The 27853-nt window shown below is 46.5% G+C and overlaps 1 protein-coding gene across 1 annotated transcript in view; it reads right to left on the bottom strand.

Annotated features, from left to right (window-relative positions):
• The window catches only part of exoc4 (exocyst complex component 4), a 132630-nt gene extending 110024 nt beyond the window's left edge, over window positions 1-22606 (bottom strand). The window contains exons 1-7 of the mRNA XM_036518366.1: window positions 22518-22606; window positions 19791-19980; window positions 16191-16385; window positions 12117-12316; window positions 9262-9371; window positions 6991-7228; window positions 3344-3518 (exon numbers count right to left, since the gene is read on the bottom strand). Of these exons, the coding sequence (XP_036374259.1) occupies window positions 3344-3518; window positions 6991-7228; window positions 9262-9371; window positions 12117-12316; window positions 16191-16385; window positions 19791-19980; window positions 22518-22597 (1188 nt within the window). The 5' untranslated portion in view covers window positions 22598-22606. The remainder of the gene's footprint in view (window positions 1-3343; window positions 3519-6990; window positions 7229-9261; window positions 9372-12116; window positions 12317-16190; window positions 16386-19790; window positions 19981-22517) is intronic.
• Window positions 22607-27853: the final 5247 nt, after the last annotated feature.

Here is a 27853-nt window from a genome sequence, read left to right as displayed (position 1 = left end):
GAATTAATAATTCTCTAGAGAGTAACCTCACCTGCTCTGTCTTCTGTACCATAGTTGCTGACTGAGTTACCATCTAAACAGTTGCTGGTTTATGCCAGGAAGCAAACGAGGTGCCTTTTGGTCCTGTTTTTGGTGCAACCTGTACAATGCTAAGGAGTAACTAAATCCAGGGACACAGGCTCCCCTGTTCCCCTGCCCCTGCTCTATCACACCCTCCTTTCAGCTCTCTCCATCTCTGGGGCCTCACTGTGCTCCTCAGAGAAGCAAAGCATGCCCTGAAGCCGTACTACACAAGAAGCCTCTTCGCAAACACAAACCGCGATTCCAAAAAGCCATTTCTAAACTCCAGGGGTCGTCAGAGCGAGGGCTCCTTACAGCTCAGCCTGCTCCTGTGACTTCCTTACTCACGGCCGGCAGAGCCACTCCACAGCCAATCGGGAGTCGTTGACCGGGGTGGACAGACGGTCAACGAGAGCGACCGTCCGCTGTCCTCCGTGCGGCAAAGATAGGACAGCCGGCAGAGTGCTGGCCTCTTACACAGCGAGGGGAACAGAAAGGGGTCGCAAGCAGCCAACGGTTGCAGCGAGTGTGACTCTGAGGGGAGGGGCCCCAATTCTATGATGGATTAAGAATCGCCCCATTTACTCAGCCACACTCACGCTCTCTCTCTCTCTCTCTCTCACATACTCCCTACTTGCATCTACCACTCTGCCTCCTCCTCTGTCTCAATCTCTCTTCCTCTCTCCACGTCACATACTCTATCCCCCTCTCTCTCACACACTATCAGTCACACGCATCAATCTCCTTCCTTCTCTCTTAAACTTTCTCAATTCAACTCAGTTTGATTAAACGTTGGTTCATATTGGCATGGAATACATTCTGTAATTGTTGCCAAAGCATGTTACAATAAAAAATGAAAGACAAACACATAGCAAAGCAACAGCTATAAATCTAAAAAGCTCAATGTATGTAGAGATTTTATAGTGACAGACAGCTACACTCCTCAATACTATAAGCTGTGAGAACACAGAACCACATGTTTATTAACTATCTCTCAGGCTATGGCAGGCTGAAATGCACTGTGCCCCTTTTAGAGCTGTTGGTCTTTCCCCTAGCAGGGCATATATTTTGTCACTGATTGGAATTAAAATGAAATTACTTGCAATTTGTTAAAGTTTTCTGAAACATAAATTCCTTATTTTTGAATATTTTTCAAAATGTAGGAGGAAGTCCACCTCTGTCTCTAACACTCCTATCTCACTCATTCTCTGTCACATACTGTCTCCCTGCTTCTTTCTCACCCCATCTTTCTTTTTTATATCTATTCTCTCCCTTTCTCTACCTCACTCTCAACCTTTCCCTGTGCAATAAATGAAAAAGGAAAAAGTTGACCTCAGAGAGAGGTTACGGGGAGGGGAATGAGAAGAACAGAGGGAGAGAGAGAGAGAGACAGATGAAAGTGGGGAAAAAAGATTCCCCGCTCTCTCATGTGAAAGCGCTGAGTGCATGCGCTGGGTAGTGGGGTGTGGGGGGGGGGGGTGTTTGGGCAGAGGTGGTGGCAGAACGGCATCTCCGCTCGCCGGCGTTCGGATTAGCAGCCGGCACTCCGAGCCGTGGGGGGGAGAAAGCCCGCCTCGGGGCTGTCAGTCACGCTGGCCATCCCTGTCAGCGGCGCCCCCACGGGCCACGGCCCCGGGGAAGCCTGGGACGCCGGGCAGACCGGACGAGCCTCAGTGGGCATAGATAATTACACCCGCTTTTTCCACTCCCCTCCAATCACTGACGGTCCTAATTCCACTGAAGGGATCAACAACCTCTAAAACTCCAGGGCTTCAAAATCCGCAAAAAGAAGACGAAGGAAAAAGAAAGCAGGGGAGGAGTGGCTTCACTCGTACGCGGGGTTCATTAAAGAGGAGCTTTCACCTGTTAGGCACAATGTGCGAGCCGACACACTTCATCTCTGTTTGATGAGCCCGGTGCTCATTTACCCTGCACCTGGCTGTCATGTTCTTCTTGCGTTGTGATCTCCGAAGCATCGTGCTTGTGAGTTAATCTGAAGTGGCATGTCAAGTTTAAGTTTAAAAACCCCAGATAATAAGGTTAAACCAGTCTTAGGTTAAAGGTTAAAATAAACAACAGATCCCTTTGATTACGGCAAGGATGGTGTGGTGATGTGGATTGATATAGATTATATATAAATATTTCTAAGCTTTTTAAATAATACCCACGTGAAAGCAATGTCCTTTTTTGGATTTAGCAGGGGGCAACAGTAAGAATCGATTAGTGAATACTGATGAGTGAAGGCCGATGACTGATAACTGGGCAACAGTTTGGTTTCCCTGTATCCTACCTCAATGCTGCACTGTAGTGGTAAGGAGCAGGGGTCATAAAAAAGGTTGCTGGTTCAATTCCCTGCCAGGGCACTGCTGTTGTACTCTTGGGCAAGGTACCCACAACTGCCTCAGCAAATATCCAGCTGTAGTGGATGGATAAAATGTAAAAATTGTAACCTATGCAAGACGCTCTGCATAAGAGCGTTTGCTGAATGACGATAACGTAATGCATGGAATGTAATGTGTGGCCTCCCATCCCTGGCCCTAATGACCCAGAGTGCCCAGATTCACCCAACCCTCAGACACACCGCTCTCCAGTGATGGGTTAGCAGGTGAAAGCTGGACAAGCTCAGAATGAAGCTGTACAGCTTCCCTTTGCTTTCTTACTCCTGGAGAGCGGCTTTTACAAATACGCACTCCTGCAAGTAACAGACAGATGGAGCCAAGTGAGCAAGCTTTCACTGAGACTCGGCACGGGAGGTCACCAAAAACACCTGCTCGCTCGCACACCAGTCAGGTTAGGAACCCAAACGCAGAGCGCAAACGCTCCCCAGCTCACGGTCTAAACACGCGGACGCCAAGAGCTTCGGTCCCTCACTCGCTTTAAAACAGGAGACGACGGCGTGAACTTATGTGGGGAGAGGAAGCAGCAGCAGCAGGTACCGGCCGGCTGGTTTTCTCACACTGATGTAGGGGGACTGAGTTTCACATTCTGTGAATTATCAGTTTAAATGATACTACAGCACAACAGCAGCGCAAAAACAGCTTCTCCATCTGTGACAAATGTGACCTAAGGCAATGTGAGCTGAGGATACCAAGCTGGTACAACATTGGTCAAACCTCCTCATATGCAAGAAGCAAATGGTCTCACATTGAGTCTGGACTGACTCAATACGAACATGAATGGACAGCCTCACCCGTGTAAGCAGAGAAACTCTCACCCTAATGACAGCTCTGATGGCCTCCATATAAACAGACAATCCCATCTGCTCATGCCATGCGAGCCTCACCTGCAGAACGGTCTGGATCTTGGCGGACACGTCGGCCTGCTCGTACAGCTTGATGCCCTCCTGGGTGCCGCTGGGGGACACCACGATCTGCTGCAGGTGGGACAGCACCACGCTGTGGGCACTCGCCACCGCGTTGAACTTGTCGAACAGCAGCTCCAGCAGTTCCAGCAGCAGCCTGTAGAGGGCGGCAGAGCGGGGGGGGGGGTCAGGACTCCATGGGGCTGCTGTTCAGAGAAAGCGTTGCAGCAGTACTCCAAACAACTCAAATAACTTCAGACTAGCACAGTGCGTTAAGACTTCAATACGGTATACATTGCAATCTATGAGATCAGGTAAACTGAACATCAATTATTAAAAAACTGGCTGGTTGACGGCGGTCACTGAAACATATACAGACACAAACTGCAGGAGACACCCAAAGGTGGCTAATTTGGACCACAGCAGATCTGCTTGTAATTTTGCTGTTTGACAGAGGTGTGAATGTGTTTCACAGTTTGAATCCAGAGGCTGTCTGTGTGTGTCGCCCTTTCCGCCAGCCCCCAGCTGACCCATCTGAAATGGGGGAAGTCTGATTTCGGCTGATTTCAGAGCGTCTGCCGGTCTCTGTGTGCTCACAGTGCAATTGTGGAAAATGATCAAAGCTTCACTGATCCCTTCGGGGGGGGGGGGGGGGGGGGGTGGGGCGGACCCGCTGGGCGTATGCATCGGGTCCGATTCACCAGACCGATTCGGGATGGTGCATTTCAGCGGAGGGGCGAAGCTCCACCCGGAGTGAGGGGAAGGGGGAGGACGTGGGAGGGGTGTAGCATCTCTCGCTCCCGGTTCACATATTTCTGTATCCCCTGACCTTTCGGTCAGTGAAGGGGAGTGAGGCAGACACACGCACACACACACACACACACGCGCACACACGCGCGCACACACGCACACACACGCACACTCACTCCGCGGTACCTGGATCTGCCCAGCTGAGGTTTTTAATGAAGTCCGGTGGGGGCCCTGATGGAGCAGACAGAGCTACAGCGCTCTCTCAGACGGCAGGAGCGGGCGGCCCGGTGAGACAGGATACACATGCTTCCTGGACTGTGACAATCAGCCTGGGCTTTTAGCCTTCAAGGTTATGACTCTGTCTCTCTCTCCCTCTCTCTTCCTCCCCCACTCTCTCTGTTGCTACCTCTCTGACTCTCAGTCTCACTCCCTCACTCTCTCCCCCACACTCTCTCTCCCATTTTATCTCTCTCTCTCTCTCTCTCTCTCTCTCTCTCTCTCCTCCTCTCCCTCTCCCTCTCCCTCTCCCTGGGGGCTACTTTCCCCTTTGTAAATATGGTTTGTTGAGCCTTTGTTTATGACAAATTGAAAAAAAAAAAACAGTTTGAAAAGAATGCTGATGTGAATCCAAGACTACATAGGCATGCTATGTATTGTCCTAGCAGCGCTAAAACTTTTCACCCAACAGCTCCACGAGTTACAGATGTGTGCTTTGTTTCTGCATTTCTAAATCAAATCTCCAACTCACTCAAAATGCCCATGTCTCTCCAGTTCACCCACAATGCCCAGGTTTATCTGGTTTACCCCATGAATTATCTTAAGAATGCTGATCACCATTATCCTTTGGCAGGATGTTTTCTGAGGTTTTTTCTCCCCCGTCACCTGTGTACACACAAACTGAGTTTCTCAGACATACATCAACAGCAGTATTGTGTTTTTTTTGCCCCCCCCACGGGAGAGAATAATTACCCAAAGTTAACAAGGCTTAAAAGCTCCAGATAAAACGCTTTGAGCTCTATGGTAATGGCAGCTATAACTCCGGCATTCCAATTAGGACACTGTGATGTAGAAATTCTCAGGAAAGCGGTAAAAACCTCTCTCTGAAAAACGTAATTCCACTAAAAGCTATGTAATTGCCCCCCACCTCACCCCCCCTTCCACCCTGCACTCATTTGTCAAGTCTTTTTTATCTCACACTCAAGGCTACTGCAGTGACATCCTTAACCTCCTTCCCCTCGCCCTTCACAGAACTCCCATAATGCACTCTGCTGCCCATCTGATTTTAAGGCCTTCCCCATTACCGTTCCCCTTATATCCCATGGTAAACACAGAGCACTGAAAACTACCGTTGGCTCACGCTAACTGTTTTATTTCTCTGAGGGAATCTTTTAATCAACTATTCAGCTCAGAAAACCCCAGAGGTGCACTGGCTGGAGATACTTAGTACAAATTTGAAGAGCCACGCAGGGAAGCACTGTGGCAGCCAATCCGCCTTTGGTCCCCAGCTTTGGTCTGGATGGCCGATCCAATCATCCGTAAGCGTTGTAGTGACCACTTACTGGGAGTTCACATGTGACTTCCAACCAGACACTTACCTTGGGTCTGATTTTTTTAAGACGTTTGAGGGATGGCTTTTAACAAGCGTAAACTACACTGGACAAGCTGAAAAGGAAGGCACATGCTACAACGCGTAGCACACTGGTGTTTTTGCATACAAAACTGAAAAAGTGACAGCAAAGTCAACACTGGGAACGTTCGAAAAGAAATTGTCTTATCACCTCCGAGGCGCAATCTCGACACCGCAATCTTTCATGTGCACTATACAAGACTGTCTCCGTGTCTGTGTGGGGGTTTCCATAGCAACAGCCACCTATATTAACTTGCCCACCAAAAAAGAGGGGGGGGGGGGGGGGAAACACATACACTGACACACATGCAAACACACGTGCACACATATACACGCGCATCTTAAAAAGCAATCTAGATACAGCGAGGCGCACGGCAGCTTTCTGCTCCGAGGTCGCGTCAAATCCCAGAGCGAGTAACTCAGCTTTGGCAGAAAGCGAGCTACAACACTAACAGCCCAGGATCGATTGCTGTTCTTCATGTGTTCGGACCAACCGGACCGCACCAGGGCCAAGATCTCCTCCTTACCCATAATCCCCCTTGTGAAAGTAGCCACTGTGACAGCCCCGCCTCCACTTATGGGAGGAGAGAGAGCTGGAGATGAGATACTGTGTCAAGAATATAGGTGGAGGAAAAAAAAAAAAAGACATTTCTCTCAGCACAGAGTAATTGCTCTCTCAAGTGCTCTCATTATTTCCCTTTTATTCTGTCCCGTCGCTTCTGATACCGGAGCAAATGGGTTGTAGCTCTTGGATTTCATCGTTTTGAAGATTTCTTTAAATGAAGGCGTTAAAACTGCTGTGTGGAACTTCCCGTTTCGCAAAACACTGGAATTATTAACACAGAGAAGGAAATGAGAAAAGGGGGAAAAAACGCATTCTTTCACTGTGGCAATTCATAACGGGGATTGAATTCAACTTCTGAATGAGAAAACCGCAAAACGGGAAACCTCACTAATATTTCAGATAAAACACTAGTGGCAAATACTTTTAAGTGAAACAATGTTGGTGAACTGCCCCTCTCACCCAAAGCGCTATGCGTCTGACTTAGGAACATTTGTAGCTCCTATATATACTTCTTGCTGTCTGAGAGTAAGAGAAAATTCAGCTGACGTACAATAATACATATATTCGTACAATGATCTGAAGAAAGTACACGCAGGGAAATTTAGACATACAAGGGTTTAGGGTTTTAAGGCACTGTACTCTACAGAGTTAAGGACACCCACCCCCTCCCTCCCCCCAATGTCTGACCTGGGCTGATTGTCCTGGGACAGGTTCTCCCCTCTCTGGTAGGCGTGGTCGGCGATCTGCGTGGTGGACCTCTTGACGATCTGCTTGAGCTCGGGCTCCAGGCGCTCCAGGATGGCTTTGATGGTCTCTGGGATCTTCTTGAGCTTGGCGAGGCCCTTGATCAGGATGCCCATGAACTCCCCGCTGTTCTCCTCCGGGTCCACCTCCAGGTCCTCGCGCACTTCCTGCAGCTCGCGCACTGAAACAGCCGATCACCACAGCGATCAGTGCCACCATCAGCACAGTGTCCACCATCTCCCTCACTACTACCGTCACCGTGGCGACCACTGGTAGCATCAGGACCATCTCCTTCATCATCAACAGCATCACCGCCTGCAGCTCTTGCACTTTAACAGCAAATCACCGTGGCGATCACCACCATGAGCACTGTCTCCACCATCTTCTTCACCACCACTGTCTCCATGGCGATCAGGACTACCACTGGTAACATCAAGACCATCTCCATTATTATCATCATAAACAACATCACATCCTGCAGCTCTCGAACTGCAACAGCCAATACACATAGTGATCAGTACCATCATAAGCACCATCACCATCATCACCTCCTGAAGACGCCACACTGCAACGCCGTAACTATGGCAACACCTACTACCCTCAGCACCATCAGCACCATCATCATCTCCAGAAGACCCTGCTCTGCAATGCCATCGCCATGGTGACCAGCACCATCTCCATCACAGTCAGCACCGTCTCCGTGTCCATCATAAACATCACTATCATCATTGTCCCTTCCGGCAGCTCCCACACGGCTCCAGTCACCATGGCGATCATCATCCTCATAACCATCATCCCCACCCCCTTTGTTAAAAGTCACTGTGGCACCGCAGGCCAACGTGAGGGTCTATAATGAAGCACTCCGAATGTTACCGTTCCTACCTCTCCACCTGTCACGACAACATCTCCACCTACTCCCTGTTTATGTCAGCCTGACGGTGCTCCACAAAGCAGGTTAAACAAGCTCACACGTGGTGCTGTCCCAATTTTCATCTGATGTAGCTACTAATTCCCCTGAAACGGCGCAATCAAAAAGGAGCTAATGTTTATGGCAAGTTAATGGACTTCAGCTTTTCAGCTGTAGTTTGCGCAATAATTACGACAATTACCAACAATAAATTAGGTATGCCCAGGCCATTAGACAAAGCTGCACTTAAAACCAGAAAAGCTCTCTGCCAATGAAAAACACTCAGGCTCCATCATACAAGCTCCCCAGCATCATTTAGGCCCGGTGACCACAAACTGCAAGCTTTTCACACAATACAGGGAAAACTGCTCATAAAAGCACCCTCGCTAATTACAAAGAAAAGCATTTTACACCTGTTTAATACATTCCCCATAAACAGACACAATTAGGGAGACTCCAATTAGGTAAAAAGTTCTGTACAGGGGGTGGGGGGCACAGAGGAGGGGGGGGTTGAGCTGAGACTTCCCAGGACTCTCTAGAGGCGGCTCTGACGGGGAGGGGGGTGTCAATGACGTTCGCGAAATGTCATTTATTTCAAGGACCAGTTCCCCTGGGGAGCACCGCGAGGTAAAATTCCAGGAAACAACAGCAGCGACATCTGACCGGGCTGTCACAGCCACGTACGAAAAAATAAAATAAACTTTCCTGAACGACAAGGGACATCTGCCAGGTTGTAATGCAATATGAACTACATGAAATACAACCAAAATGTTGCTTCTGATTTACAGTACACTATGTACAGTAATACTAGATTGCATATGAAATCATATATTTTTTTATCACATACCACTGGGAAAAAAAAAAACAGAAAAGGCCAACATGGCTTGTTTCCATAACATGGAAGACCCAACATTAGTGTATGTCACCAGAGTTCCGTTAACCCCTTATGCCTGGCATTACAGACATACAATGAATCTCTCTCTCACACACACACACACACACATACATAAACACCGACACAGGTCCTGCTTATAAACTGTTTCACATGCCATCTTGTGCCTCATACACAGAGCAGAGAGAGTGGGGACATTAAGTGGGATGTGACATTAACAGGGTCAGGGTGACATTTAACATTAACATGTGTGAACCCAAAGCAGATTTAATGAAACCGATGGTTTCATGATCTACGGCACCCACACACTACTATACATATATAACAACTACATTAATAGCACAAAGGGTAGCATGTTCTGAGGGTGCTGTCTCTCTCTTGCTACCCTCTCAGGGCCAGAGCATTGTTGACTTACTGCTGGAGCTGCCCGGCGTGCTGAACTGGGACGAGTCCATGAACTTGCGCGGGGTGGAGAGGCTGCTGACATCCAGTAGGGGGAGCTGGGGAGTGTCTTTGGACGCTGAGCTGTGAGACAGGAAGCAGTGTGTCACCCGTCATCATCATGACCACCATTACTGCCACCCGTGTGTGAAATGTATCCAAGGAAAAGCAGGGTAACATGATGACATTATACATAAAACAAATTAACAGAACTTAAATAAGTCAATAACAGTCTAGTGCTGGAAGAAGTTTCCTTGATTAAAAAGGATGTACTTTGCAGTCATGGTTGATGAATGCCTTCTCCATGAGGAGCCTCATCATCGACAGGCATGGGATCGAAACCCAGGGCTTATGTTTCATTCAAAGCGTGAATGTAATAGGTCCTGTGAATCCGAAAAACTGCTGCTCGGAGTCATTTTAATAATGGCATTAGCGATTAGCCACCATCCGGATGAAAGGTCAGTGTAATTCAATGCTAAAGTATTACCATTACAGCCGCTCAATAATTGTGTCTTAAGGACAGGATATTTATTCTTTAACTAGCTCTCATGTAATGATTTTTTACAGACTATACAGAAATAATCTATATATAACCTTTGGATGTGGGATTTTATTTAAACACGACATAATAATGTCTGGAAAGTTTGTGGTCACGTTGAACAGAGAATTGCTACCTCGTCTCTGCCCATGTTAGCCTGAAGGTATTTTATATGGCTTTGCATTAAATTAACTAGTTGCTTGCCCCAGGTCTTTGATTTGTGATGTGATGTTTTTTATGTCAGACAAATTTGTTGAGTGGGTTGGTATGTATAGGAAATGTGAAGCATTTTATTGCCTTCATAAAAACAGGAAATGTTTTTATAGGCAGGAAGCGGCATTGCTTGATTTCTAATTTTTAAAGTCATTCTTATGTAATTTGGAAGCCCAATACGGCAAAATCCACTAACCGTTGGCAGTGCAATGACTCTGAGCTGTGACTCTGTGGTGGTTAGCAGTGAACTCTCTAATTGTTGGAGTCTGCAGTGACTCTGGGCAGTGACTCTGTAACTGATTAAGTCTGATCTCTGTATTTGTAACTGTGGGAGTCTGCAGTGTTTTTGAACTGTGCCTCGGTAACCCCGGACGTCTGCAGTGTTTTTGGACTGTGACTCTGTAAGCACTGGAGTCCGTATTGCTTCCTCACCGGATCTCAGCTGGGAGTCTGCAGTCTCTTAGCACCGCACACCATCAGCGCATCTGACCTCTGACCCCACACAGTTCGGGGTGCGACGTGCGTTACCAACTCAGCGTGAGCGGGTAGGATTCAGCTGAAGGAAAGGTAGAGTGACGCGGGGGGTGGAACCTGTAACTTTTTGACCCCGCTTAACACAGCAGAGCTCTTTATGTGCAAAGCAGTAATTACCGGACTGTAAACACTGCAATTGATATGCAGGAGAGCGTGCCCACGTTCCAGGATGGAATAAAACGGCAGAAAACACTCCACGCACAGGGGTCGCTGACTTGCATTAGCCAAATGTGGAATGTATGGGGTCTTGGTAAACAAATATTAGCATAGGAGCAGGAAGGCATTGTGCATTTTTCACTCAGACTTCAATCATCTCTGCTGCTTGTCCAGGAAAAACAACCATTACAATTACTGTACCGCTGGTGTTCAACCTCCCCCCCCCCGAGCAAACTGGCTTTGCTGCTCTCTGCAAACCCACACAGTCCTAAAATCCTTTAGACACTGCTGAACTGAGTGGCTACAAGGCCAGCCATATTTTTACTATAGGGTCAGGGATATTTTAAGATCAGGGCTTGTGGCATAGTGGTGAGGAACAGGGCTTGTAACCCAAATGTTGCTGGTTTGGTCCCCTGGTGGGGCGCTGCAGGTGTACCCTGAGGCGAGGTGCTGAACCAGAGCTCCCTCAGTTAATATTCGGCTGTATAAATGTATGACCTGGAAAAAAAAATGCAATGCAATGCAAGCCGGTCTGGGCAAGAGTGTCTGCTAAACAAATGTAAAGCAATGTAATGTAATCTTGGAATGTATCAGATTATCGCTCTGCTCTGTGAGCACGGCATGCGCTGCGGTTTTATGATCCCCCGCCAGGGCGGAGGTGCGGCCCTCTCCCTTCGTTACGCTCGCAGGTGCGGCGCTGCACCCTGGACGCGTGCCAACCCATTACACCCCGCTGCGCCGCTGGGCGACGCCTCTCTGGGGGCCACAAAACCCTTAATCACCGAACTTAGATCAATCACCGGAGCTGAATCAGTCCAAATGGCTGTGTAATGGATTGCAGCAAGAGGTGTCGCACAGCAGAAGGCATTATGGGAGGTGATATGGCCATTATTTATCAGTGCCGGCGCACTTTTAAGACTACTTCGATATCTGTGGTGGGGGTGTAGTATCTGGGTATCATCAGGGAATCAAATCTGAGTCAGAGCTGTGACCAGCTGATGAAGTCCGACCACTGACTCCGTAACTGTGGGACTCTGCTGTGTTTTTGAACTGTGACCCCACTGTAGTCTGTAATGACTTTGAGCAGTTACCCTGTGAAAGTAAGCACTGACTCTGGACTGAGACTCTATAACTCCTGGAGTCTACAGTGTTTCTGGGCTGTGACACTATGAACAATGGAGTCTGCAGCATTTCTGGCTTGTGACTCTATGACCACTGGACTCTTCAGTGTTTCAGGGCTTTGACAGTATGACCACTGGAACCTGCAAAGTTTCTGGGCTTTGACACTATGTCCACTGGACTTTTCAGCGTTTCTGGGCCAGGGGAGGAATGTACAATTAATGGATGCCTCAGACGTTGCCCTGCCGCAGTCGGGAGGGACAGCTCACCCCGTGGGACGTCCCCTGTCCTTGTCCTTGTCCTTGCCCTTGTGGCCCACGCGGCTGGTGGACTTGATGTAGAGGTGGCGGTGCAGCTCGTCGATCAGCACCAGGTGGATGTTGAGCTTCTTGCTGTGCAGCTCCAGACGTAGGTCGCTCAGCCCCTCCACCTGCAGCAGCGGGCCCTCCAGAGACTCCACCGCCGACACCTGGGGAGACACGGCACACCTGAGCACATCTAAAACAACACGAGCACGACCTAAGTCCTACAGAGACTCTACCACTGACACCTGGGGACAGGTGGCAGACCTGTTCACACCCGAGCACACTTGAACATACCCTTAGCACACGTGAAAACACCTAAACTAGCATGACCCGACCCTGAGCCCTTCAGAGACTCCACCACTGATGCCTGGCAACAAACGGCTCCCCTGAACATATCGGGGCAGACCTAGAACTCTCCGAATCTCCATCACTGAAATCTGGGCATGCACATCTCACCTGAACACACCTGAACATGCCTAAAAACACCTGAGCATACCCTGAATTTCCCAGACACTCAATCAGTGACACCTGGGAGCATCACACTATGCCTGGAAACACCTGGTCCCCACCCTACAACCTAAACCCCCCTTAGCACAGCTGGACACATGTTGTCCTCAGTGGGGTGTTGTTGGTGAACCCTGTAACCAGCGGGCTGCAGGCTCAGATACAAGATCGTTCTACCTTTGAGCGAGGTGCTTGAACTGCATCAGCGAATATCCAGCTGCGGAAATGGCTAACATGCTAAAACGTAAGCCATTTGAGAATGAGAGCATCTTCCAGACAAATAAACACCCTAATAAATTCAACTGCATCCGCTGCATCATTTTTGCTGCTCACAGACGGTAAACCACACAAAGTATCAAGCACACATATAATATCTATGACTACGTGAAAAATAATATGCAGTTTATGAACCCGAGCTGAACGCATAATTGAGCCTACGGGCTTTTTTAAGTGGAGCACTTCATTACTGTTGCTCTCCGGGTTGGGTGCACTCAGACATCTCCACGGCCATAAAAAGAAGCGACCAGACACAATTAGATCCTCGGAGACGGCGTAATGGGTTGTGCTAAATCTCGCTAAAATGTTTTAAGATGCATGTACGCACGTACAGAACGCTCTCCTGACCGCTTGTGGGCGGGACGTGGTCGGAAAGCATCAAACCGCCACGGTCCGACACAGTGAGACGCAGCTGGGAAAACCAACATATGGTCTGGGCAGACCTCATCTTCACTGCTGCAATGAGACCATCACTGGCTGCAAAAAAATGCATGTTTGAATGCTTGAATTACTTGCCCGAAGAAGCACCATTCTCCTCAAAATCCGTGGCACAATGTTTGGCCAACAGGCACAGCCTAAGTCTCTCTCTCTCTCTCTCTCTCTCTCTCTCTCTCTCTCTCTCTGACTCCACTTTCATTATTAGCTGTCGGTATTGCATGTTTATATTTAATAAATCTTCATGACACTAAATGAATTTTTTTTTTTTATTAGAGAGTGCTAATGGCCAAATGATAGTGCTCAGGAGAGCCATTGCAGCTGCTTGTTACATCTCTGCAGCTAGAGAAAGGGGTCCTGGGGTCAAGTGTGTGTAGATGCAAATGAAGCCTATGTTAGCGGAGAAACACACTAATGCGGTACATTATCCTTCCCCCCGGCTAATAAAATAACCATGTGTCTGTGTGTGTGTGTGTTGTGTGCATGTGTGCGTGTGAGCGTCTCATTACCGGTCAGGCAGGACGAGAGAAGATGGGTTGGTTAACATCGTTAGGGAGCTCATGCTGTCAAACTAATCAGGGAAATGAAGCCTCGTGCACATTGGAGACCCCTCGTCAGCACCCTTCAGCTGGAGAGGCTCAGAGGGGGACATGAGACAGAGGGCGGGTGGACAGACGCGGGCGTGTGCGCGCGGGCGCGCGTGCGAGCGTGTGTGTCTGTGTGTGTGTGTGTGCGCGCGTATGATTGTGTGTCCATCGTGTGTGTGTGTTGAGAGAGTATGTTGGCGTGTGTGTGTGACCTGAGAGTGTGTGTGTGTGTGTGTGTGTGTCTGGCATGGAGCCAAGGCATGCAGCACGGAACTTTGTTTTTGACAGTTTGTCACTCTTGTCTCCTCTGGGTCTTTCTCAGCAAGAGTGAGTGCGAGGGGACCGAGATGACAGACAAACACAGCAATAAGCACTGCAGCATTTACAATGAGTGAAGGAGAGAGAGAGAGAGAGAGAGAGAGAGAGAGAGTGAGCGTGAGGGAGCAAATTGTTTTTTTTTTTTTTTTTTGTATTGGTAGGGACCAATACAAACTGAGACACAATAAGTCTCTTCAGCCCAGTCTAGACTAGTCCAGCCTCATAAGGAAATGTCTAAAATTATCATCGCTCATAGAACAGTGTAACTTAAAAAAGCTTTAAGGAAAGTTTCTTTCTTGTCAAAGCATAAACCGCACCACTTTGCCGTTGGTCATCAAGACTGGCATGTGGACTTTTAACTCTTATACAAGGGGGACATAAATTACAACAGTCTTAGTTCCGGTGTATGCTATTGTAAAACATAACATAAAACAAATACACCTTTAACACTGGCAACATGCAACAGCCTGTATTATAATCTATGCTGACATCAACCTGCCCTGGCAGCTCCTGAACACTCTTGGGCATGGTGCTGTGGCCTGGTGGTCTTAACCCAAAGGGTGCAGACAGGGAAAACTTAACTGCTTCAGAACCCAACAGATGTGAGAGTATCTCGCCGCTGACAAATCAAACCGTATCAAAGGAAATTGGCATTACAAACAATACCTAAAGCTGTTACTCACAGTAGCGCTAAGCATGCAAACTATAAACATGGATGTTATATAAAGCTGCGCTACGCAGAGTGACATGAATATAAACATAGCTGTTACACGTGTCAAACATCTTGTGACGGTGTTACACATAAAATATAAACATCGCTGTTTGCATAGTAGTGTTATACGTTAAAGGTAAACATGGCTGTTCAATATGTTAAACGTAAACACAATAGACTTCCAGATGCTGAACCGGAGTGCAGCCCCGACGCCACGCCTGAGTTATTTATCTGCAACGCAGACGTGGTCGACAGATGATGCGTTTGTTAAATGAAGCTGTCCGGATTTTAGCAGCTTGTCGCCGGCGCCAACCCCGCGGAGCGAAAAAAAAAAAAACACGCGCCCGCATTGGCATTCACACCCGGAAAGACGGCGCATTAAATATTCAAAACCCAATAATCTCGCTCGGATCTGAATAATCTTTCATCGGGGGCCGCTTTTGTTTAATGCCGCGGCGTCTCTCCGCCGCTCTCCAAAAACGGGTCACCCTCGCCGGGGCGGCGGCGCTAATAATTCTAGTGGCGAGCGAATCCGACAGCATTAGCCCGGGCAGGTGGAGTGGCGCCGCGGCGATAATGAGACCGGTAACCGAGTCCCGTCTTCCGCTATCAAATCAACACGGAGGAGAGTCATAATTTCAATTTAAATGCAGAGACCTGAAGCATGCGTCGCCTGGCAGAATTACATCAATTAATCTGAGCGGAATACAAAGATAATATTCGGAGAGAGGCGGGGGGGAAACAGAGAGGCACACAGGGTGAGCGGGTGCGGTTAACTGGGAGTGTTTCAATGTGTCAGAATTTGTGAGGGGCGGGGGGGGGGAGGGGGGGTGTAGCTGTAAATCAATGATTCCCACTTTGACAGGCGGAGATCTGTCACATCGGGCATGCAGTGATACAGCTGTCCTCCTATTCCAGAGCAGGCGTCTGGGGTCCTGTTTTGACCACATGCACACTCCTGTGGGCCCACCCTGTCACTGACACACACACACACACACACACACACACACACACACACACACACACACACACAGGCAGACTCCCATTGTCACCAACTTACTTAATCACAAATACACCTACAGTCAGACTCTGTTTCACACACACACTCACATACACACAGACACACACGCACGAGCACACACACACGCACTGCTATTCTGACTTACACGCGCACAGATAGACTCATTCACACAGAGTCAGACTCACCAGCATGTCGGTGGCGTGCAGGTAGTGCTTGCTGGACATGCAGGCCTCCAGCCTCTGGGGCACCTGCTTGATGTTCTCGATCTCATCCAGCAGGTTGAGGACGTGCTTGTGCTCGATGCCCTCGATCCACAGCTTCCTCAGCTCATCCCTCTTACAGTGGAGCAGCATCTTACAGGACAGCAGGTTCTCCTTGACCTGCAAACATTAAAGCCACACAGGTGGGTCATTACACAGGCGAGCGGGTTCTCCCTCACCTGCAGATACACACCCCACACAGGTGGGTCATTACACAGAGATCCTACAGGAAAGCAGGTTCTCCTTTAACAGCAGAGAGAATTAAAGCATATAGGTCAGTCATTCCTCGCTGACTTTATCGGGAAGAAGGTTATCTTCAGGTGAGAAAGAGAGAGAAAGAGACTAAAAGATTAACATTAACATCTCAGGTAAAAGAGCAGAGTTGCAGTCAGAGTTGCCAAAACACAATTCCACAAGGGGAAAAAGGAATTCAGTGAAGGGGAACATTACACACTTCCGCCAGCCTCCACAAGGCCTCACAGCCCTTTTGTGAGAGAGCCCAGGGCCAGCAGGCAGCAACCACATCATCTCAACCTGCCCGGGCTGGCTTAGCGAAGCCACGGCCTCCCGCTCCCGTCGCGCGACACACACAATCTGCATAACAAACGGACTGATTAAATCTAAAAAGGCAACGGGATGAAATGAAACAAACCACCCCCCCGCCCCCCCCCCCCATGTCAACGCCGTGCTTCAGAGCACGAATACACGCGTTCCAATTACAATCAATTTCACCCTTTGATTCTCTCCAAGGGCAGGCAGCGTGTGCCGAGCATGCGGGGTTACGGAAAGCCCTGTCTGGACATACTTGAGCTCGTGCCCATCTGAGCTGGATCACTGCAGCAGGGCCAAATCTGTGATAAAACGCTAATGTCCTTTTTACGGCTTCCTGAAAATGTAACCACCATCAACCTCTGTAGCATCTGAACTCATGTAAGCCCACAGAATTTGCAATCTCGTAGGGCAGCATGTTAAACGGCCAACCTTGGACTGTATGTACTTTCTTCTTTATCTTCTTGTTATCGTCAATCTCAATTTTCCTGCCGCGTTACATCACTGCAAATCCTCGGGTATACCAAATTGTCAACCATCACTTCTCAGCGTTGGCCTCTCTTCCATCTCAATGTCCCTCCTGCATTACAACATCATCCGTTTCTCCTCTTGTTGGTATATCTGAACATTTATGGAAGACAGCACGAGCACATCTGTGTGGCTGATTTCCCCGAGGGGGCGTCACGGGGTGTAAATGGGTGCTGAGAAGGCCCAAGAGGATTTGAGCCGACCGCAATGCGTCACTCGCACCTCACGAGGACACGGGGGGAGAGAGAACTCCACGGGGCGGCTCCTTTGGGCCCCTCTGCTTCACGCAGCTAGAGTGCCGCTCTGACTTTGCCGTCACAGACCCGCACGCCAGCTGGATGAGGAGGCGGAGAGAATGACAGATTAGAAGAAAAGAAAAAAAAAAAAAAAGACGGGGATCATAACTGACGGCACAAGGACCCTGGGGAGCCCTGACAGTGAAAGCCAGATTTTCCCAGTACAGATGTGTGTAAAAAGTACACAGCGGTGTGTCAGAGACAAGATACTAACATGATGTTCTGACATGTATTCCCATGCAACGTCTGTGCTGCAACAAGCCATGCAAATCATGAAGTATTACCTGTGGCGGTATGAATTACCGAAACCCTTAAAAAATGACAAATGACCAGTTGGGCAATATATATGTTAAGAGGAAATGTAGTTCTTTACTGTACCATTATATTTATCGCCTTTAAAGTGATCAAACATAATCTTGTGCCTCTTCCAGCCTGATCAAAGGGAGCCAGGATAGTTTATGGTTACACTGGGGAGCAATGGCTATCCTGAACAATGTGCTACTCTAGGACCAAGCAGAAGCGGTGCGCTGCTTGTCTTTTTAGCCAACTCATCAGTAGTGTACAGCTGTCTAAAGATACAGATATCAGACTGTCCATTTCAAATGCAAAATCCAGTTATAATGCCAAATACATTTATACACATATACACATATCTAGGAATAATTAGTCCTTCCCTTTCGTGATCCGGTTTCGCGATTGGGGGAAGGGCCACATCTGTGTCATCAACAAGGTGAAACATCTACTTCAAATATGAGAGTTTTGGAGTAACTTCTACAAACTTTCAAACTTTGTTCGAAATGGTGATTGCGAGAACTGGCACAGACCTTCACACACCGTACAGAGTCAAATCCTTTTTGGCGTAGATAGAACATCAAAAAGTGTGCCATTAAAACCATTCTTCACCCAGCAGGGCTTTATTGTTCTTTTTTTTTTTTTTTTTTAAATGCGTGCATGTAAAATATATTGCGCAAAACTTATAAAATGTTTTCCTCAAAACCCCGGCAAGCATTTTTCCAATGACTTTAAGCAAAAGAACCTCTGACAGAATAAATGCACCGCTCTGGCGCCACAGCGACGGCAACGAGGTGCGGTGACGCCGGCAGTCCATCACGGAGCCTAATATCAGACGGAGGGGGGTGTGGGAAAGAAACAGCGCGCTCAGGCGAAGGGTGTCGGGCGCATTGTAAATGTCCCAAATTCCCCTCCCCGGAGGAAGATTCTACACGGGATCCGGCGGCCGTTTAACATGTCGCCCGACACCGCCTGCCATTCGCCTTGCTTTATTTTATTAACAAAGCATCCATCCGGACGTCCGCACTGCGCTTATATGCCTCTGCCAGCAATGTGTTCTCGCGTAGAGGCCTGAAAAGTGCCTTGTTTTGCTGCACAGCCCAAAGGGCATAAAGCTTAAAGTTGCTCTTGAGTTTTGCTTACTTTAAGTTCGGCTTTGCACTACAGGTGACAGCAGGATAAGGAGAAGAAGATGTAAAGGTATTTCAGGAGACTGATGTTTCCCCACATGCTCCATTAACTATCTGGTAACGCAGGGATAGACTGGTGATGGATTGCGGTCCTGTGGTGAGCAGCCCTTGTAAGGTTTGCGGCAAGCTAGGCTGTTTTTGAACACAGAAGCTCATTTTCGGACGCCCGAGGCAACCACTCTCTGGGTGACCACAGGCTGATGCGAACAGGTTTGTTTCTCTGACGTCTTGTATGCAGATAGTTTTGCGAAGGCTGCTAATCCTCTGCAGTGTATATGTGTGGACATGATCCTAAAATGTTCCCAAGAAAATCCCACCATGTTCCAGCCTGCTGTGAAAGTTATTGCTGCTCTGACAGAAGCGTGAGGAGATGGTCCTCACCTGTTTGATTACATTATTACATTACAAGCATTTAACAGACACTCTTATCCAGAGTGACTTACATCAATTACAAGCATTTACAATGTTATCCATTTATACAGCTGAATGTAAACTGAGTCAGTTGTTGGTTAAGTACCTTGCCCAAGGGTACAACAGCAGTGCCCCATGGGGGATTGAACCGGCAACCTTTCAGTTACGAGTCCTGCTCCTTAGCCACTATGCTACACTGCCAACCCCACTTTGATAAAGTAGCTGCTGCTCTGGCAGGTGCGTGCCTGGGTGCTTCTCACCTGTTTGATTTTGTTGCGGGAGCTGGTGATGCGCTCCGTGATGCTCTGGTAGGTTCGGATGGCGGTGGTCAGCTCGGTGTAGTGCTGGACGATCTGCTCGTCCAGGTCGCGGTCACACTTCTCGTACGCCTCCTCCAGGCGACCCTTCTCCGTCTCCCGGTCCTGGACATCATCGCTGCTGGACAGGGTCCTGCAGGGAAGGCCAAGGCAAAAAACAGACATGACCACACGCTCTATGATCAGCACGCAGGCATATTCATCGCAATGACTGCGAATGAGCCCTGGTTCTCCGTTCACAATAAAGACAGATCGACAGCATTGACCACAGGCTCTGTATTCACAACCCAAGAACAGTCATAGCAATGGCCAGGGTCTCAATACAAGCATGGTCAGTGCAACGACCACGGTCTCTCTGTTGACAGTACAGCCATGGTCACAGCAATGACCAGACTCTCTGTTTACAACACAAGCATGATCACAGCAATGACCACAGTCCTTCGGGTCACAGTACAAGCATGCACATAGCAATGAACACTTTCTCTGTGTTCACATGGCAAGAATAGTCAATGCAATAACCACAGCCTTTCTATTCACCTAACATAGTGGACATCTTTAGCCTGGGGGCTCACATGAGATCTACTATTCATGCATTTACACAAGCTAAAGTGTGACTGGTGTGCTCAGGTTCAATCCCTTCTAAGGGGTAGCCGCACCTGTGAGTTTGACAGGTCAAACAGCACCCTAGCCACAGCGCCAGTCACTTTGTCATTATCAGCATTTTTTGTTCGCCAGTATTTATAAGAAAATTTGAATCTTTGATGAAAAAAGTCATCCCTCTTGGTGACAAATGAGAAAGTGCCTGTTCATCTGCGCTGCTGCCACCATAGAATAATTACACTGAGAGCAGCACTCTCCTGAAGCAGCATCCCCATTTAATAAAAGACTACATAAATGACAAAACTGAAGAAACAACAGAAGAAGAGGACAATGGCTGCCAGTAATTTTCTGTCTTTTTATTCTGCCAAAGGTGCCCTGAACAACTCAGTGACTTGGTGAGTGAGTGGGATGGGCGGGTGGGTGAATGAGTGAGTGTGGGTGAGTGAGTGAGAGAGGGTGGGTGTGCGGGTGGGTGAGTGAGTGAGTAACTGGGTGACAACACGGTTTCTATAGCTCCTTCCCCCATTCACAGCTAAAAAGGTCAAACGTAAGCCACCACCTGCTGCCTGCCAGCTCCTCACAAGGCAGCTGCTGAGCTGAAAAGAACCCGAAGACATAGCACTCCAATGCAGCACCGCGGGAATAGAAAACTCCCAATACACAGCGGTTTGAATCACTCCATGTCTTACTAGAGGCTGAATGGCGCACTGTTGGGGTCTGAAAAGGCTAACTAACTAACTAGCCAACTTCTGGCAAAAGCTCAAATTGCTGAAATCGCAGTGCTTTTGGGAGTGTTATCTCCATCCCCACAGAATGAGAGAAGGCAGGCACTCTGGGAAGAGCAAGCATTTTGCCGCGTCAGTAAAACAGTTTATTCATACACCCTCACTCAACTTGCTGCAGAACTCTGTGTCACCAAAAACTCCAGCAGAAACAATTACAAGAGCCAAGAAAAACAGGGATAAGCACCCAATAAGGAAAGTGGGTACAGGGATAGCTAACTGCACTACAACTTGGTGATACATTCAAGGACTCAATTTAGACGTTAAACCTAAACTTCCCTGCTGTGTTCTCAGTTCAGCAAGCTGATTACAGAATTCGAGCATATACATATCATAGCAGAGACTTGCAGCAGCATCCCAAGCCGAGCAGGACACCTTCGTAGGCGCGTCGTAATTGTGTCACTTGTCGCAATGGGAGGGAAAAAATGGACGGGAACATCTCAATCGGTTCCTTTCGGCATGCAAGATGCGCGCCGGGAACAGCCATATATTGCGGCAGCTCCGAGAGTGAACTCAAACGCATAGTTTATGTCCCGGGAGAATTGGCCAATCAGATGGCCAATGACAGCACGCGCGAGGAGAATCCGCTCCGGGGCTGCCGCACGGGGCAAGGAGACGGAGGAAGAGCAGCAGACGCTGAAATTAACAGCGCACATGCAATTTCACGCTACAACACACCACCGTCCTCAAGGCAAAATGCGACATTACAATTCTGTCTGCAACGAAATATAAACTCTGAATTAGCAATAAAAAAAAGTTATTAAGCGCAATACGGCATGCACTGATCTGCCGCAAAAGTGACTTGTTTCTGCATTCTACAGGATAGGCATCTGAGAAGTACGTTCGCAAAACATAAATTAAGGGCTAGCTACCTGGAACATTGTAAGAAAGCATAGTTTCCTTGTTTCCACTCATGATCATGCACTCGCAATAGTTAGCCAGCCAAGCTAGCTGGGTGTGTTTGCGCCGTTGCTTTGCATTCTAGATGTCAAAATGACGGTCTCTGCACAAAATAAACGGCACATGAGCCAAACAACCGAATACCATTTAAATACCTCGTGATTATTGATTATATACAGCTAGCTCTTGTGTTTTCAAGTTCAGGAGCTAGTCAAGATAAATATGGGTGTTGCGAAGCTAAAACACTTGACATAACAGGATGTGATTCTGGAGCCGGGCCGACAGCACAACACAAAGCGTATTTTTCCTCAAAAAAAAGACGTGTGATTGCCTTTTAACATCGAGAGTAAAGCCCTTGAATCGGTGTTTAACTATTCGCCTTCCATACCTGATAACGGAGATCAGTAACCCCGAGGGATCCTTGCTTTTACTCACTGCACTCCTGTATCTCCCTGTATCAGCTGCCATTTTTCAGCTGCTGCACCCAAACAGGATGACAACCTACCACAGAGGCTACCGCAGGCCAATGAGAAGAGAGAAGACGCCCAATCACAAGCTTTCTTCGGACGATTCCCGAGCAGGAGCGGTTGAGAAAGCTTCTTCCGCGTTGCAGTGGGATTTGTAGTTACTGTGGAATTACCGGTCGAGAGAGGTGGAGGCTTGACTTCAGATCCGTGTAATTATCAGGGTAATTATATATGCGGAAATACATTACATTACATTACAAAAATAAAATGTATATTATTTTTATTTTAATTAATTATTTTTATTATTTATTTATTCCGCAATAAAGTTTTGAAAAAGTACTGGAGTCAAAAAAGAGGAAATCGAAAACAAATTACAGCACGAATCAAGCATCATTTGATGAATTTGAAAGAAATTTAAAGCCATGTGTAATATTATTTCAAAGGACTCACACTAAAAATAAAAATACTTAATCATGAATCACTGGTTTTGGTGTTACAGTGCAGCTGAGTATTTAAGTCCTGTGGGTTTTGTAGTCATCAGATGCAGCTCGGGCTGTTCAGAGTTAATATAGCGATTCTATCAAAAAGCGGTTCTTTTTGGTCTAGGTATCATAAATTGGATAGATTTGACTGCTGTCCCACAGGGTGCCTTCCCATTTCATCCGCTGTCAAATGATTTTTCCTCAGCTCACAGTGGCCCTCTCCAAGATAATGTAGGTACTGCATACTTGATGTGGGTACATTGTGCATTTCTTATGCATAAGGTCTGCATCGTTTCTCATTTGCTGCAAGATAATTATTTATGAATCTTGTTTGCATAGAAAAGAATTTGATTGCACAGAGAAACCAGGTGAAAGATAAGGTCCAGATCTTGCCTGAGGCGCTAGTCGTGTCCAAACATTGTCTAATCATGCAAATTGGGACAACACACCAAGCAGCCCATTCCATTTCACCTTAACCTTCTTCCCTGCAACCTCCAAATAAGCGAACACAGCAGTGAATATCAAAGCAAAGGTCACAATGCAATGCTGCAATAATAGGTGCCTTCCCTTAAAGTATATGCCCTTTTTTCTTATTTATTGTGGATAAATATTCATTGTCCTTCACTTGGACATATTCCCAAATATTTGCATTCCGGTCTACAACAAATGGCTGAAGACGAGCTGCCACCCACATCATTTTTTAATCAGCATGGACTGCTCCGGTGAAAAAGGTGAATATCAGCCTCTAAGACGACTTCCCTCTTCATCCATATCCTGGCCAGACAACACTGCTCTTTGGATAGAGTTATATCAGAAAACTACCAATCCATGACCCATGGGAATCTCACTTGTTTCCCATCTCATAGCTTTACCTGTAACTTTCCCCCCACCTCATGGCTTTAACTGTAACTTGGCTCTTGTAATACCACGTCATTTCCTTTCCTTCTGTCTCGTAGCTTTACCTGTAACTTGCCTCTTCATATGGCATTACTTGTAACTGTAATTTGCCTCATGTCCCCAGGAGTTTTGTAATTATAGGGTTTGAGCCATGTATGCTCTGCTGTCAGTGTGTAACCTGGAATATAGGAGGTTTTGTCAGCATATGATAATGCAACTACCATTTAGATAATAAGAATTAGTAGTTTAGTAGGTTGATATACCATTCAGGATAATATCCAAACAATCAGCAAGTGTTTAAGCTGTAATGCTGGAGGTAATGGAGAACTGGAAATCACTGCATGACTTTTTTCAGCAAATCAACAGTCCCTATACTAAATAATTAGTGTGCCAGGTTGCATTCAAAAGATGGCACCAACATTACATTACAAAAAAGTGCCTTTAGTTGTATGGGCGATGAGTCTATGTGAGGAAGTGCATTGATTTTCCTGTAGCTCTGCACTTCAGGAGTGACCAGAATGGAGGACTCAAGCTGCTGGAAATGAATCATTCAGAACTGAAAAGACCCAGAAAGAAAAACTCAACCAGCAGTGCATTAGCCTACCTCTGTGATCAACAGTCAACCTTCCCAATGCAAGGGATAAAAAAGGAGAATTCAAATGGTAATGAGGAGGGGGTGTTTGAAAGAAGAATGTCCCACATTCATCTATGGTAATATCTTCTCTACTTATAGCAGGGACACAGCAAGATGCATATTAATGCTGTTGATCTTGCTTTTAGCGTACTCACTATATAGACTGCATCACAGATGTGGAACCTGATTAATGAGTGTTTGAGAACAACAACCATTTTGATGTTGCAGTACAACTGAACACAAATTGCTAATGAATGGTGAGTTGTCAATACGAAAATGTTCTGGCCAGCTAATTGTTTTAGTTTTCAATGTGGAGGGGTTGTGTGAGATACGGTAATTTCTGGTGCTTCAGCTAGTAATGTAATTGTAATTTCAAGCACAGCTGTTGTCTCTCTCTCTGAATCAACATCCATTTGCTTTCTCTATGGACTCATTTTACTGAGTTAGTGAATGTCAGTGAGTGTCTCTAAAAAATGTGAAATAATTATTAACAGAAGTACGACTAATATTTACAACACACTAAGTATATTTTAAAAACAATAATTTTCTTAACAATAACATTCATAAACAGCTGTTGTTATGTCTCTGGGTACAAAATTAACTGGACTAACCCATACAAAAAAAATCATACTTTGAGAATGTATTTTAGAGAATATATTTTTAGCTCAATAAATATATTTAAAATATGTAAATTATTGCCATTTTGGGATATTGCAATAAATTTTGCATTTATATAAATAATTTGCTCAATGTATACATACATTGGAATGATACTTCCAATACACTGAGCAGGAGACAAGGTGGATGGAGCATTGAGCACAATGGGTCATACAGCCACACTAGGAGTCAACATAAATGACTGACCGTTGTCCAGTTTGCTGGCATTTTCTGTAGCACGCATCAGACGCTCTGCTGTTGGGTACTCATAAGTCCATCCTATGCATATAACAAAAGCCTCAAATACTATTCACCAATCAAAATAAATCTTACCCACAATAATGATTGGTTATCCCAATTTAAGCAGGAGTTTAAACTTTAAACCTAACTATTTACACCGTTACAATTATAATATCTTTCATTTCCATATGGGAAGTCAGAAATACTACCATCAAATTCATTCAAGTGGGATCCTGTAGCTGAGGAATTCCCCTTCAAGTGGACAAAATCTTCAATAAGGTGCCTTGGTGCATAGATCTCATAGATCTCAACCATACCCTAGTCCTCAAAACCATTTCTGCTGATCTTGATTGCTAGAAAACTCTCCCTTTCTCCCTAATGGGTTATGTATCTATCATTAGAATATCAGTCATTCCCTAAAATCAATGACCCAATCATCATGTTTCCCATTATTCTCATTCCAGCCTGGTTCAAATCACTGCACAGTCCCATCAACAGACTCTACTTGAAAAGCAAGACCCCCGGAAACAAATTTCAGACAAAAAAAAACAAACATGGCCTTTGCCCCCCAAATTCCGTCTTTACTGCATATGATTCCAGCTACGGTTTATTCTCCAATTGTTGGCCCAGGGTACCCACAATACCCCTCCCCGGCTCACTGCTGAACAGTCAGTATGATCCCTCCACCCTTCTCTGATCTGCCTTTCGTAAACAAAGTAATATCATTACAGTGCTACCAGAACCCATGTGTTAGGGCCGCAAATGAGGCACGGAGGAAGGCAAACAAAATGCTTGATCGTAAAGTATCGCACTGCACTCAGTCCCCACCCCCCCATGGCAGAACTCTGACATCACTATCAATAACAGCCCGTTTATCTTCAAGTCCTGGCATGACAAAAGTATCACTCATCTGAAGCACGTACTGGAAAATGGATCAACCCTGCCTTTCTCCGAATTGCAAATTGAATACCATCTACTCCAAACCCAATATTTTTCATATTTACAGTTAAAAAAGCTCCTCCAAAACCCACCATGACACTGTTAGAATAAAATTCTCCCCTCCTTTCCTAGAGAAAATTTTGGAATAAGCAAGAAAAAAAAACAGCCAGCTTCCAAGATCTACCATCATCTTAATACAGTAGATCAATCTTTTTCCCTCCCACCAACAAAAGGATAGAGGATAGATAGACTCCATCAATTGGGTCAATGTATACAACAATACAACTACAATTACTTTAAGATTCATGATTATTTTATGTCATTGTTTTGTGTAGTCACTCACAACGTGTGTTAGGTGGTGTATCATTTGTATGAACACTTAAAACCCAATTAAAAAATAATCATTTTTCAGATATTGTTTCAAATTCACTTTTGGGTTTTTAAAATCCATATTCCATGATTATTTTTGGCTTTGATATGCAGGTTAAGAACTTGCTGGTCCAGATGGAATGTTGATTTAGTGTCTGGATTGTACATAAATAATTGTATATATATACAATTACCCTTACTTTTTATAAGATAATGGTATGGTATTATAAGATAATGGGATACTGAGTCAATGCATGACTTTGCAGTACTGGCTGAACATATAATGTACAGTGTAGATTAGAACTAGAATGAAAAACACAATAAGGGATTTATATTACATACACTATGGACACTGTATTTTGAAGGATATAATAAAAATAAAAAGGCTGTAATAAAATCCCAGTATAACATAATGTATTGTATATACAGAGCACTGAGCAAGGTCCAATCCAGCAAGAGCTGATCCAGAATCAGCCAATCAAAGCCTTATCCTCACCCAAACCATTTTGTCAAATAACTGAACCCGATCAAGGATGAGTGCTTGGGGGATGCTCTTTTTCTGCATCAGATAAATGCTGTATTGTCGTAGCCTTACTTTGGGATGGAGCTGGGGATGTACAGCTTTCAGGGGAGACACCACATACCCTCCAACGATAGACAGACGGACAGACAGACAGAGAGACACAAAGGACGCTGTCTATGGAGAAGAAATGTCTGTAATTAATGTGCTCTGTGCAGCCGGTGCTGCTTTTGGGGGGGCTGTTATTCTGCGTCCGGGGGAATCTTTGCTGCAGCGAGTGGAGGAAGAAGAGGCAGACGCATCGATTCAAGGGGGAGGGTCGATCTGGCCATCAGCATGCCGATTGATGCGGCCGCTGACTGCTGAGATAACGTCGTGGCCGATCTTTGTGACCGCCGCTCCGAAGACACAATCCCAATGTCACGCCGGTCCACTTCCTCCTACTGTAGGGAGCCTGCCCAGGGTGGGTGTTATTTCTGGAGTTCTTATCACCCTCCTCCCCCCCGCCCACCTTAAGCC

This window comes from Megalops cyprinoides, chromosome 23 (genome assembly GCF_013368585.1).
Source record: "Megalops cyprinoides isolate fMegCyp1 chromosome 23, fMegCyp1.pri, whole genome shotgun sequence".
In the NCBI taxonomy this organism is placed as follows: Eukaryota; Metazoa; Chordata; class Actinopteri; order Elopiformes; family Megalopidae; genus Megalops; species Megalops cyprinoides.
This window is presented reverse-complemented; position numbering and strand designations above follow the sequence as displayed.